This window comes from Macaca nemestrina, chromosome 10 (assembly GCF_043159975.1).
Source record: "Macaca nemestrina isolate mMacNem1 chromosome 10, mMacNem.hap1, whole genome shotgun sequence".
Lineage (NCBI taxonomy): Eukaryota > Metazoa > Chordata > Mammalia > Primates > Cercopithecidae > Macaca > Macaca nemestrina.
This window is the reverse complement of record NC_092134.1, coordinates 129,536,792-129,550,543: the sequence shown is the minus strand read 5'-3', so window position 1 is coordinate 129,550,543 and position 13,752 is coordinate 129,536,792. Positions and strand designations below refer to the sequence as shown.

General features: G+C 48.1%; 2 protein-coding genes across 3 annotated transcripts in view; one reads left to right on the top strand and one right to left on the bottom strand.

The window, feature by feature from the left end:
• LOC105482207 (BLOC-1 related complex subunit 5) overlaps positions 1-2,435 on the top strand; it is a 109,814-nt gene extending 107,379 nt beyond the window's left edge. Inside the window, exon 4 of the mRNA XM_011742222.3 lies at positions 1,732-2,435. Within this exon, the coding sequence (XP_011740524.1) occupies positions 1,732-1,962 (231 nt within the window). The 3' untranslated portion in view covers positions 1,963-2,435. The remainder of the gene's footprint in view (positions 1-1,731) is intronic.
• Positions 2,436-8,392: 5,957 nt separating this feature from the next.
• The window catches only part of LOC105482186 (dual specificity phosphatase 16), a 92,847-nt gene continuing 87,487 nt past the window's right edge, over positions 8,393-13,752 (bottom strand). Inside the window, exon 7 of one of the 2 annotated variants that reach the window (XM_011742208.2) lies at positions 8,393-12,157. In XM_011742208.2, the coding sequence (XP_011740510.2) occupies positions 10,975-12,157 (1,183 nt within the window). In that variant the 3' untranslated portion in view covers positions 8,393-10,974. The remainder of the gene's footprint in view (positions 12,158-13,752) is intronic. The other variant, XM_071072189.1, reaches the window with a different exon arrangement.

Here is a 13,752-nt window from a genome sequence, read left to right as displayed (position 1 = left end):
ACTGCCAAGGACTTTACACTTGATAAGTTAGAGCCTTGGAGGCCGTTTCAGATAGAAACGCTTCAAGTGTCTGTCTAGTCTGGGAGGGTGGCGGGGTGGAGGGCCAGAAATGCCCCGCCAAGTAAAATGATGCCCGAGAAGGTTCCCAATTCAGGATCCCACCTGGCTCCCCTGAGCCCCGCCGGCTCTCAGGTGTTTGGAGTGTTTCTCGGTGCTCATTGCAAGGCCACCCCGAAAAGGCCTGGCGGGTGACTGTCGGGACCGCAGGAATCTCCTGGCTCGCTGCTTCCAAAGTGCTGAACGCCAGACAGGGCTGCAGAGAACCCCGGAACGTGTGCGTTGTTCCCACATTATTTGGGGTTTCCCGCTCTGATGGTTTTTTTTTTTTTTTTTCTCTTCTCCTTCTCCCCCTGCCCCACTAGCTGCTCCTCCTGCCCTGCGGGCACTCAAGCAAGCTGGGCAGGCCTGCCAGAGGACAGCAGCACTGAGGTGCTGTGGTCGCCTCCCGCCCCTCATGTCCTCCCCACACACGATAGCAAAAGGGAACTTCTTTTTTCTTGGGGCTGGCTTTGGTCCCCCATGTTCTTGTTAGTTTGTTTTTGTGTCTCTCGAAGCCATTTTCCGAGGCTCTGTGGTACCAGGTGTAGAGCCCTTGTCCTGGTGCAAGGTGAGGAAGGGGAGTGCTCCAGGAATAAACCAGAAGGAAGGGCTGGAGGAGCCTGGGAACCTCGGGATAGGAGTGCGGGTCTCGGTAGTTGAGCTGTTTCTCTCCTGGCCTGGGACGGAAACAAGGGGTGAGGGGGTGGAAGTGGGGTCCATGCTGAGGAAGGGGTACAGGTGCCGAACATGATGGCCATCTCCTCTCCCTATTTTTATCTGGGCGGTACGTACTCAAGAGTCTCTTAAGGGGAAGAGAAGATCACGCAAGGGGAGCCCAGAGCCTGCAGTTTCTTTAATGGGGGAAAAGGGCACATGAGCTAGTCTTCACACTTTGACAAAAAACAGTGTGGTCTATTGTAAGAACAGGAGCCTTGGTTGCATTGTTGGCCCTGGCAGGGACAGCCACCCTTCCCTTGCCGTGTTCCCCGAGTCACTGCCAAACTGCAGCCGTTCGGGGAAGAGTGAGGGAAGAACATGCATTTTGGGGGTTGGGTTTTGTTGTTGTTGTTGTTGTTAGATACAGGGTCTCACTCTGTCGCCCAGGCTGGAGTACAGTGGCATGATCATGGCTCGCTGCAGCTTCGACCTCCTGGACTCAAGCCATCCTCCCACCTCAGCCTCCCAAGTAGCTGGGAGTACACGCCACACTACCACGCCCATCTGCTCCGAGTTTTTTTCTAGATGAGGAACCTGAGACACAAAGGATAAGTACTAGCAGCTCATGCATGTGGCAGAGCCAGATTCAGCCCTGGCCTGACGGATTTCCACATCCATGATTCCCCTCATATAGGGAGATAGAAATCTCAGGATCTCAACAAGGTACAAATAAGGCACATTCCCAGAACATAGAGCCGGGGACAGTCCCCTCTCAGTTCTCTTCTAAAGGTGGTTCTGGCACAGCAGTTGATAAAGCTGTGTCCCTGAAGGGCTTTTTAGCCCTGGGTGCTTCCTGTAAAACTTGTCTGCTTCCACTTGGCCGGCGGGACTCTGTCCCTCACAGGCTGGACACCTGGCCCTGCGGAGAGGACTTGATTAAGCGAGGTGTAATGTGCTTTTCTTTCCCGTCCACAGATGGATCTGTCTGTAGAAACTCTGTTCAGCTTCATGCAGGAGCGCCAGAAAAGATACGCCAAGTACGCCGAGCAGATCCAGAAAGTGAACGAGATGTCCGCCATCCTCCGCCGCATACAGATGGGCGTGGACCAGACCGTGCCCCTGCTGGACAGGCTCAACAGCCTGCTGCCCGAGAGCGAGCGGCTGGAGCCCTTCAGCATGAAGCCCGACCGCGAGCTCAGGCTGTAGCTGCCGCCCGGCCTGCCTGGGGCCGGGAGCCCCCGACACCGACACCCTGAGGAGGTTTGGAGCCAACATCGTATCGTCTGACCAGGGCTGGAGGCCAGCGGGAGGCTCTGGTACTCCCTGACGTGGGTGCGAAGGAGTCCGGCAGGCGTGAAAATCTGACTTTGCCCAACTCTTTTCCTTGATGCAGTTTCCCTATGTGAAAGGAACCAAACCAGTTCTCGGTGATAACTGAAGCTGGAACATGTGAATTATTAGGAATTCTTTGAAGAACTCTGCATTGAGAATTATTTTTATTTAGTTGTTTTTTTTGTTTGTTTGTTTGTTTAATTGAGAGTATGTAGCGTAGTCCAGGTACTGGAATGAGAATATGGAGACAAGGGGAGAATGTTTTAAGCAGCTCTGTGTTCTCAGTGCCCTCATGACATTTTCAGTGGGCTGTCTGGTTTACATGTCAACATGAAAAACTCACTGAATCTAGGTCTCTGTGTTGTTCCCGTTTCTACCCGGTTTCCGTCACACCGAGCCCTTATCTGGGGCGCGTCTTCCTGCCCAGGTGGAACACTGGCGTTTTGTTGACTGTCAGGTTACGGTGTCCCTTAGTCGTCATCAGAAACTGAAGCCTCCCTTTCCACACCCTCATCAGATTCATCTCCACTGATAACCGGTTTCCTTGATGCAGACATAGTTCAGCTTTCTTTTCAACACTGGCAGGATTCCAGTTTCTGTAACAAGGTTTTAACCAGCATGTGGTTTTACTAGCCTAGAAAACGGTGGGACAGGAAGGCTCTGGACGCTGACCGCAGAGATCTGTCATTCCACAGACCTTTCTTGCGCCCATTTGATGTGTCCGATATTGCGCCAGGGATACAGATATGGCCGAACAGCCTCAGGCCTTCGTTTCTGAAAAGAAAAAACTCAAAAAGCTGCTGAATTTCTCTGGGAGTTTAGGAAAGGAAGTGATTTGAGTCACAACGAAAGTGCTTAGTGTCGTACTTTGCACATCCTAGGTGTTCTAATGGAAGGAAGGACTGGAGAAGCAAAGAATGGAATGCAGGGAGCAGACCTAGGCAGACGCCTTGAGCCTACGAGCCAGGGCTGAAGGGAGCTGCTGGGGCGAGGACGCCATGCAGGCCAGCACCCTGTTCCCTGTGTTCCTGCAAGCCTCGGGAGGTGTGTTTTCAGATGCCAGAAAGAGCCTTCAGTAGATTCACAAGATTAAAACTGATCCACTTAATTTACTGTATCTCGGCTAGACTTGATCTGATTCTAATCTTGGTTTGAGACAGGGTCTTGCTCTGTTGCTCAGGCTGGAGCTCCGCGGTGCAGTCATAGCACACTGCCTCCTCAAACTCACGGGCTCCGGTGATCCTCCCGCCTCAGACTTCTGAGTAGCTGGGACTACAGGTATGTGCCACCAAATCCAGCTAATAAAAAAAAATTTTTTTTTAATTTTCCATTTTCAAATTTGGAAGAATAATACAATGAATATTCCTATTTCTTTCACCTCGACTGACAAAAAATGGTATTTTTAAGACATCACCATCATTGTCTTTCTTCTGGAGTATACAGAACCCAGTTCTGAACAGGGATATGTTTGTAGCTTTGAAGAATGAAGGGCTGTTTACAGAGCTACAAGAACAGCTCAGGTGCCATTATCCTCACTACACTTAATACAGTGACAGCCGAAAGCACAGAGTGGGCGGCAGCTCCAGCCTGGGATGGCCGAGCCTTTCCACTGCCGCAGCGGCTAGTGGTTGGCACAGGGCAGAATGGCAGACCCAGTGCAGCACAAACCGCGCAGTCAGCCAGCTCTCCAGCCAACTGTGTCTACTTCTAAAGTAGAAGTTAGACAAAACATGGGGTTCACTTAGATTGGGGTCCTGAGTAGGTAAGTGATAGGCTACTTAGGTGGAAGCAGAGAAGTATGGCAGAAGAACAATAAGCAAATTCAATACTTCTGGAAAGAATTCTGGTTAGTTTAATATTTTGATGGCATGTTGCGGTTTTTGCAGTGTCGTGAAATTGGCTAAACAGAACTGTGTTCCCAGTATTCCCTCCCTTGTTTGTTTCTCTGGTGAGGGTTGGCCACGAGAGAGATTTGCATGAGGTTTGGAAGTGGAAGTAGAGCGATAGCCGTGCGTCTTCACTGGAAGCCGATGTAGGTCAGGCCCTCTTCCATCTCGGGCACGTTTCCATGGATCTCCTGCACCTGTGGTGTGGGCAGCCACTGGGCCCACAGCTCCTCCCGCTCCCGCAGAACTCTGCCTTTGGCTTTTCCAAACCCTGGGCCGGTATGAGGACCAGCTTCTTGGTCTGTAGCCACAAGGATGAAGGTTTGGGGATGAGGAGAGACCAACTCGGGCTCTGGTGAGAGACAGGTGCAGGTCCCGGCTTGTGGCTTGCAGGTCTGGGTTGTACTTGCTCTCCCCCACCCTCCTTCCCGGCCACCTGGCCTGTGGTCTGGTGAGGAAGAAACAGCCAAGCCAAGACTTTTACCGGCTCCTCTAATTGCTTAGGTCAAACCCCTTTCACAATCCTCTTTCTACATCATTGCTAGTGGTTCTTCTCTGGAACCTCTGACTGGCAGCAATGCGTTACCAGTCCTTTCCCTCTGATGTGTTGCTATTTCCTGATGGAAACTGAGAATCTGAGTGATTTGTATTTCAAGAAGCAGTTATGCTGGTTCTCTTTGTTGGTTAATACCCCATGACCTATCTGGCCATTACGGGGTATTTAAGGGATAGGAGTTGTGAAAAAGCCCTTGGCTGGACGTTTCTAGCCTTAATCTTTGGCAAGCCATTTCATTTCCCTGAGCCTCAGTTTCCACCTCCCTACAGCATGAGCGGGTCTGGGTGGGCTCTCACGGCCCTCCCAGCTCTAAGATTCCAAGTCTACGATTCTGATACTAAGCTCTCGACTACAATGAGCATGTTTACCTGTTGTCTCGGAGCAGTGACGCTAGGTCTTGGTGGTGACTTTAAATTCTGAGCTCCCAAGGTAGAGCTGCTTTTCTTCCTTTTAATTATAAATTAGCTGTTCACTGGCTGCGCTTTCTAGAGCCTGTTTTGCTTATCTTGTGATCTCTTCATTTCTGTTTATGGACACTGTCAGATAGGCCTCTGTCTGCAGTCTCCTGGTTTCCCGTTTCCCTGGTCAAAGTGGAAGATTGCTAGAAACTGGCCTTCACTCCTCGTATTAGGCGTGTATATAAATTTGTAATAAATGGGCCGGGCGCGGTGGCTCACGCCTGTAATCCCAGCGCTTTGGGAGGCCGAGGTGGGCGGATCACAAGGTCAGGAGATTGTAGACCATCCTGGCTAACATGATAAAACCCCATCTCTACTAAAAATACAAAAAAGCCAGGCGTGGTGGCAGGCGCCTGTGGTCCCAGCTACTTGGGAGGCTGAGGCAGGAGACTCGCTTGAACCTGGGAGGCAGAGGTTGCAGTGAACCAAGATCGTGCCACTGCACTCCAGCCTGGGTGACAGAGCGAGATGCCATCTCAAAAAAAAAAAAAAAAAATATATATATATATATATAAAATAAATGAATTATGGAGTTAAGAGCAAGTGATAGTCTACAGATGTCATGTCTTTGTTTCCCTGGGGAAACAAAGCTGAAACTATAGGCGCATACCTCCACACCCGCCTAAATTTTTTTTTTGAGACAGAGTCTCGCTCAGTGGCCCAGGCTGGAGTGCAGTGGCGTGATCTCAGCTCACTGCAGGCTCCGTCTCCCGGGTTCATGCTATTCTCCTGCCTCAGCCTCCCGAGTAGCTGGGACTACAGGCGCCCGCCACCACGCTGACTAATGTTTTGTATTTTTAGCAGAGACGGGGTTTCACTATGTTGGCCAGGATAGTCTCGATCTCCTGACCTTGTGATCCTCCTGCCTCGGCCTCCCAAAGTGCTAGGATTACAGGTGCGAGCCACCGCGCCCGGCCAGCTTCATGTGTATTTATAGCCGTCCCCATCACTCACATCACTGCCTGAGCTCCGCCTCCTGTCAGAACAGCCCCGGCATTAGACTCCCCTAAGAGCGCGAACCTATTGTGAACTGCGTATGTGAGGGATCTGGGTTTTGCACTCCTTATGAGAATCTAATGCCTGATGACCTGAGATGGAACAGTTTCACCCAGAAACCACCCCCTACTTCCCTGTCTGTCGAAAAATTGTCTTCTATGAAATGGGTCCCTGGTGCCAAAAAGGTTGGGGACTGCTGTCATCAATAATATTGAATTTCTTGTGGTTTTTTGGACACACCAGGCATGTGTCATCCATTCAAATGCTATGGCTGCAGAGGGAAAGGGTAGCCAGATAATTATCCACATGCTTCAAACCAAAAAGATAAAAAAGTTGGCAACTAGATGTAGCTGCTTGCGAGGGTGACCAGCGTTATGCTGGTGTGTGTGTCCATGCCTCCGGAATTTTTCCAGGGTTATCAATGTCAGTGTAAGATCTGATGGAATTTACTGATGACCCCATTTTCTTCACCAATCAAGGCTCATTCCTTGAGGCGAGTTATGCTAAAAGCTTTTCTGCACCAAGTACTTTCAATCTAGTCTTTGAAGTTGCATTAATTCCGACCAAAGAGAACCCAGACCATTACTGAATGCTCTTCAGGTGACCCTATTTGCCTGTCACATTGCTTCTACAAGGTCACATCCTGCATTTCCTGTGGAACAGCATTTTCAAACTGATTCTAGTGTTTGAGCTGGAACCAAAAGAATGAAACTGTCTTTACATAAACGCATACTGCTGTCTCTGCAAATAAAGTGCAACAATATGACTGACTTGTAAATATCTCCCAGGACAGTGCTGTGATTTTCCAGTTGATTCTGCAGCTTTAAAGATATAACCAAGTATCATTAGGCTGTTCAAGGATGAGTGGGTCCCACAGAAGGTAGAAATAGTTTACTTCCCGCTTCCATTTATAGATGCAGAAGACTAATATTCACAGAAAAAAATACGTAGCCAAATTTTACTAGATCTAAAACATTCCTGCTTCTCAGAACAACAAAACCAGAGGAGTATTTAAGACAAAATAACAGTGAATGTTTTGAAGCTAAAAATTTTCCATCAACTAGTCCCATATACACCCTCTACCCTTCACGTAATCTCTTTGGACACTCAGCTCCAATTTTGCCATATTTTTCTTCACATCTTAATCTACACCTTCCTAATTTCCCCTCTGTTTGTTTTTTATTTAAAATGGGAGTTTCGCTCTTATTGCCCAGGCTGGAGTGCAATGGTGAAATCTCGGCTCACTGTAACCTCTGCCTTCTGGGTTCAAGCAGTTCTCATGCCTCAGCCTCCCAAGTAGCTGGGATTACAGGCACCCACCACAACATCCGGCTAATTTTTGTGTTTTTAGCAGAGACGGGATTTCACCAGGTAGGCCAGGTTGGTCTTAAACTCCTGACCTCAGGTAATCCACCTGCCTAGGCCTCCCAAAGTGCTGGGATTACAGGCGTGAGCCACTGTGCCCGGCCTCCCCTCTTAGTTTAATTCCTGGTCTAATTGTAGTTGTCACATCCAAACCAGTCCTCCAACAATAGCCTGCTGAGGCTGGTCGCAAAGGGGTTCCAAGCTCTGTCAGTAACTGGCCTGAACTTCAGGCTCTCCCAAGATCTGCATCTTCTCATTGGAAGCCTCTCTCTGAAACAACTGTTCCTCCTGCTACCTTCTGTCTCTGGAGGCTAATTGATTCTAATTCCCTTTATTCCTGTATCCCACGTCCACCTCTTTTCTGCGGGGTCCCGGCCAAGACAGCTCTTCCGGTCTAGCTCACCCAGCCCAATCCTTCTTATAAATTTTCTTAAATGTAACTTCAAGTCAACCAACCTCAAGGTCACCTGTGAGTCTTTCTATAATCATTATTCCATCTGCTTGCACTGAAGCTTTATTCCTTCAATGCCTATTTTTTATGAGACTAAGCTTCTAGTCTCCTAAGTCATCAAATCTAGTGTCATGAGCGGAGAGGTCATTGAGAGGTATGTGGCAAGGACAGAGGACAGCTCTTCAACAACTCCCCTTCCTGTTTTTCCTGTAGGAATCATAATATCGTTTACATGTTCTATCGAAATGGACCATGAGTGTGTAGCTGGCCTTTTTCTTCCTACCATGTACTTGTGTGTTCTGGAGTCAGTCAGCTAGAAAACACTGACCAAGTGCCTTAGGCTTCCACGCCATAGTGTGCATTTCGTGTACACAGTAAAGCATGAAGGCTGGCACTAAACTTAGCTAATGATCCGGTGTTCCGTGTGAATGACAGAACACAGGATAAACCTGATGACACCACCACTTTATTTTGAGCTAAATCCTCGTTTACGTGAGAAGAACAGGACAGGTTTCACCACTGCCTCCTTCGGCAGCTTGGGCGGTGGTGTTCCCACCGAGTTTATGGCTGCAAAGATAGGTCTTTTCTCATCTTTATGTATAAACAGGTACCAGTTTTGATTTTATTTAATCATTTCATACATTAACATACATGACACATCAAAATGAGAAATGCACAATTTAACCGTTCAACAGCTGGCCTTCAAAAGAACACTATATTCATATTAAACATTTACAGTCTTTCCATCTAACTTTACACGTCCTAAATCATTTTCCAGCATTCCTCACATAGAAGTCTAGTTTTGCTCTTTAAAATCACCATCTGTATCACCCCTAGTAGACGCCAGGCTTTCCCCGATTACACGCTGAAGAGAGCCAGCCACCACCCCACCTAAAGACACCCAAGCAGCTCCAGAGCCTGCCTCCGAGGCCACCCCTTCGCCTCGCAGTCTCGCTTCCAAGAACTGATTATCTGACACTAGTGAACCAGCACTAAAGGCTGTAGGGTGTGACTACATCACAGTTCCAGAAGGAAGGGGACCATGGCCAAGAGAAGCCCTAAATGACAGAAGCTCATTAAAACCAAGTCCCCCAAACCTCCTGAAACATCCTTAGCAAGGAGCTCCTGCTTTCCTTCAACATGCTTTGGATATGACCACATTCTGGAGGTGGTGAACTGTTACACGTTTGGTGTGTGTGTACATAACATCAAAAATTACTGTGTGAAACGAGAATGTCTGATTAAAGATTTCAATGTATATAATTAGATCATTGACCAGCACTTTCCCAGTATCATAACGCGGCTGACCCTCTTCTGCCTTCACTTTACACCCCATCATAGTACATTATTTGTGCACAACTAGTGATGTCTGTGCGGCTCATCATCCCATGACCAAGTCGGTCTGTGTTGAGTCATATCATTCTGTGCTGGTTTTAGAAGTCACCATAGGAAACATGAAGTCACATCCTGGTCAAAAAACTGTCCATTTCTCAAACAGAGAAAAACCTGAGATACGAGGCAGCAACTAGCGACACTTACAGGAAGGGAAAGAACAATGACAACACCCGCCCAGCCCCACCCCCACCCCCAAAAAGCTGCTGTCGTGAATTAAGGCTTCAAAAGACGACCCACATTGTAGCTGATAAAACTCAAGCCAGGAGGCTGTTTGAAGGCAGATCTGCACTATCACTTGTGTACTTGTTCCAATGACCTCCTATGTTCAGCTGCCAGGACCGATTCCATACAGTGATTGTAAGTTGAGGACTTGCTCTCGCTCCATTTTGATGTGCCCTTTCCACTGAAGACATGCCGGCCAGCGTTTCCAGAAACAGCCTGGCCATGGCTTTGCACTCTACTCACAGTGACTGATCCAAACTCAGTGGTCTTCTCAGCTTTCTCAACAGTTTTATTCTGAATATTCCTTCCTCACTAAAGTGTCTCTCAGCCCTACTAGTAAATTCGAAAGTCTGAGGCAATTACAGAAACACCAGCCCCATCACGTGCCGAGGGGATAAAAGCCGCTAAGGAAATAGGTTTCCTGCTTCTCCTCAGCAATTTATACCTTTCTTAATCTTCCCATACTTTACCTCCCTAGGTAGTTTCCTATAAAATTCTGCCATATTGTTACATTTTACCAACTGTATCCATGCAGTGAAGCAGAAAGGGCAAACACATCTACTTTGGCGGAGAACTTGAAGGTACTGCTGGTCTGCTACCACCCAAATAAATTCACATCTGGCTTGAAACCAAGTTCATCTTTATATTTAAAGGACTGACAATCCCATTCTAAATAATTCTTTGATTTACAAAGAGGGAGGTAGACTTGTTAGCCTCCCAACCTTAGCTTAAATCATGATTACCAGGTTCCTGGCAGTTTGGCTGAATCCTAGACAGTTCCCTTCTCTTCATAAAGCTGAGAAGAAGAAAAAAAATTACCTCCATCCAGGCCCACTGGAATTTTGTGCATAGACAGTTTGAATTGGTCTGAAAAGTGTGACTAGCTACCTACCTATTCACAATGCCTAGAAAACGGGCTACCGACATGGTAGTGGTCAAAGCCCCGACTTTGCTGTCTGAGGTACTGGGTTTGCTCTAAGGTAGACCTTGGCAAGGCCCCTAATGGTCCGTCCAGCAGAGTGATGCTCGTGTCCCTCGGCTGTCAGGTGAGCGTGGCTTTGTGAATCAGCTTTGGATAGGATCATTTCTCTTGGATTTCCCACTAGGCTCTGTCCCTAACAGGGTCTACCTACCTGACCCCCAAGCTGGCTCAGTCTCAGCGCTAAGGTGTACTATGGAAAGGACCGGACAAAGACGAATATTTGAGATCTCTTAGTAGCACAGCGTGAAAATGGTAGGGGATTTTGTCCTCCAACACCAAATACACTTGCTTTTTAAGAACAAGAGGATGTGTAATTCACTGAATAAAATGGTTTCCTCTGTCTAGGGGGGATTCTAGCATCTGCTCTTCCATTTTTGTTGAGAGAAATATTAGCTGATCTCTCAAATGCAGATGTTGAGAGTAACAACTGGGTCGATCCACCTGTTGCTTTTACACCATAGCTCCATTTTCCAAAAATATATATGTATGTACATATATATATTTCAGATTTACAGGGAATTTTTTTGTGAACAAGAAAAACAAATTGTCTATAGAAGTCACAAGTGTTTTTCTTCTCAGGAGACCTCAATGATTTCCATGCTGCCCGAAAAGCTAGACTGACTGCCCACTTTCCCCAGCTCTTCCCGTGACCTGTTCTCCGACATGATGCTCTCTCCAAATTCCATTTGGCAGCTTCTGCGTTTAAACTGCTTTTCAAAGGGGCTCTCTTCATGCCAGCTCCGCCGTGAGTCAGCTCTGTCACTTGGCTTCTGCCGCCTGCGCACGGAATAGACTTGGTCCCCGCAAGTGGGCAGCTGGCTGCAGCTGTAGGCAGAGTAGCTGGCACTGCCTCCGTAGATGGCTGAGGCAGAGTAGAAGTGTGAGGACTCTGTGGCAAAATACCAGCTGCTGGTCAGGGAAGGGGTAGAGGTCTGGGGGGCCAAGATATCCGAGTGCCAACCCTTAAGGCCCAGGCCAGCAGACTTCGTGAGGTGCTGCTGGCTGGTGGACAGGCCGAAAAGGAAGCTGGTGTGGTAATTGTCCTCCACACTCCCACTTCGATGCAATGGAGATAAAAGGGACCTCTGCGTGGTGCCACCGCTGCTGGTTCTGACCGAGTGCAATCGCTTGCTCTGGCTGTCTGAAGGCCTGGTGGTCTGCGGCTTCTTGGGGATGCTGGCTTCCTCCTTATCAGGACTGGTTTCAGGAGTCTGCTCCGATAGTTCCTGCACAGGGGAGAACTGGCATAGTTTGTTGGTCCCATCCAGAGTAGTGGAAGGTTTGTAGTATTCCAAAGCATCTTCTGATGAGGAGAAGCCATGTAAGGATGCTGCCATGCTGGCGGAATATGAAACTGATTTGATATCCAGAGAGAAGGAACGCTTGAGCTTATTGCTGTCTTCCAGCCTGTCTGCGGACAGGTGCAGCCCACTGAGCGCCTGTACCAGCGGGCTGTCCTCTAACAGCGACGGCTGCACGCTGGGCACGCTGGGCACACTGGCGGGATGCACGGGCCTTTGCCCTGCTGCCTCTGAGGTAGCAGAGTCGGCACGGGGTGGACTGAGGGGCGTCTCGCTTTTCTGTCCACCCTCTGAGACAGCAGGGACGGGGTCATTTGGCTTCTCCAGGTGCAGCAGCTTGAGTTTGCTCTTTGGCCCTGATGCTCCTGTCTGGTTCTTAATCTTCTTCTCATAGTCCAGGAGTTGGCCCAGAAAATTGAAGTTTGGAGATATAGTAGGTCTTTTTTCTTTCACAAATCTACAGAGACAGGAAAAAACAAAAACCCGAATTTCACAATTACACTTTATCTGATGAATATTAAGTGAATAAATGAGATAGGGAATTATCGGGCAGACCTCAAAAACTTTGAAAGGTGATTGGTTTAAAAGCTCAGGCAGACGCCTCAAGGTGGAGAATACAAAGGCCCTAGGCACTGGGAAGGCCCTGCACGCACCCCTGCAGTATGCCGGAAAGAGGCAGCTGGGCCCCAGAGGCTCTAGTTTTTGCCTCATTTTCAAGGGCCCAGGGCTCCCAATGCAGCTGATAAGAGATGATATGGGGTTTTGGTGGTGGTGGTCTTTAAGAGACAGGGTCTTGTTCTGTCACCCAGACTGGAGTGCAGTGGCACGATCATAGTTCACTGCGGCCTCGAATTCCCAGGCACATGCAGTCCTTCCACCTCAGCCTCCTGAGTGGCTGGAATTACAGGACTACATGCTTGGCTAATTTTAATTTTTAAAGTTTCTTTTGTAGAGAAAGGGTCTCAACTGTGTTGCCCAGGCTGGTCTTGAACTCCTGGGCTCAAGTGATTCTCCCACCTTGGCCTCCCAAAGTGCTGGGACTACAGGTGTGAGCCACCGTGCCTGGCCAAGAGATGACTATTCACCACCAAGGACAGCCCTGACACACACACACACCAGGTGCTACCATCAAAAGTACAGTGTAACTAAATGACGGTGCTGGATTCAAAACCAGGCTGGTCAAATATCTGGGTCCACTTTTGTAACTACCATGTTAAAAGAGATTCATCAAAGGATGAAAACTAATACTAGATGGCTTTCATGTTTCATGGAGGAAATAAAGACTCAGAGCTAACAGACAAATTCTTCAGCAGCCCCTGCGCCTCATGGATGCTTTTCAGGTGATGCAGGAGTAGAACTACACTGAAAATCTGCATTTGAATAAGGAACAAGAAAAACAAAAAATAAACGTGGAAATCAAGTAACCTAAGCAAATTCACAAAAATAGAAATAACTGGCTCAAGAATAACTAGTGTAAATGTAGGGTCCTCATAATGAGACTTCATAGCGTGATATAAGGGTGCCTTTTCTTCTGATTTCTAAATGGAGCAGGAGGACTTCAGGGAGGCCTGAACGGGGGCATGAGAGCTCATGCGGATGACCAAAGGACCCATCTCCTCCAGGCTCCTGACTTACGTGGGATGGTGTTTGGGCAGCTCATTTCTGTTTTCCAAACTTTCCAATTTGAGGAAAAACAAATGCAACTGTTAAATCAGGCCTGTCGCATAAGTCTCTCTATTTCTGATTCCTGATCAAGTAACAATGAACCATCTCTACCCAATGAGACATGCAGGGGAATCAGATTCATCAGAGACTGGAGGCAACCCAGTCAAAATCACACACACACACAACCTGGCCGACTCTAGAATGTGGGGCATTTTACTGAAGAATGGAGTCTGACAGTTATCTGGTTCATATGTGCACGTATTAGGCTTTTTCTTCCAGCAATCCAAAGTGCGAAGCAGAACAGAGACTCTGCAGTGAGCATTCCATTACAGCTTCCCCCTCACAGGCACATTTACACCAAGGATACTTTTGCATTTAGGGAAAGCC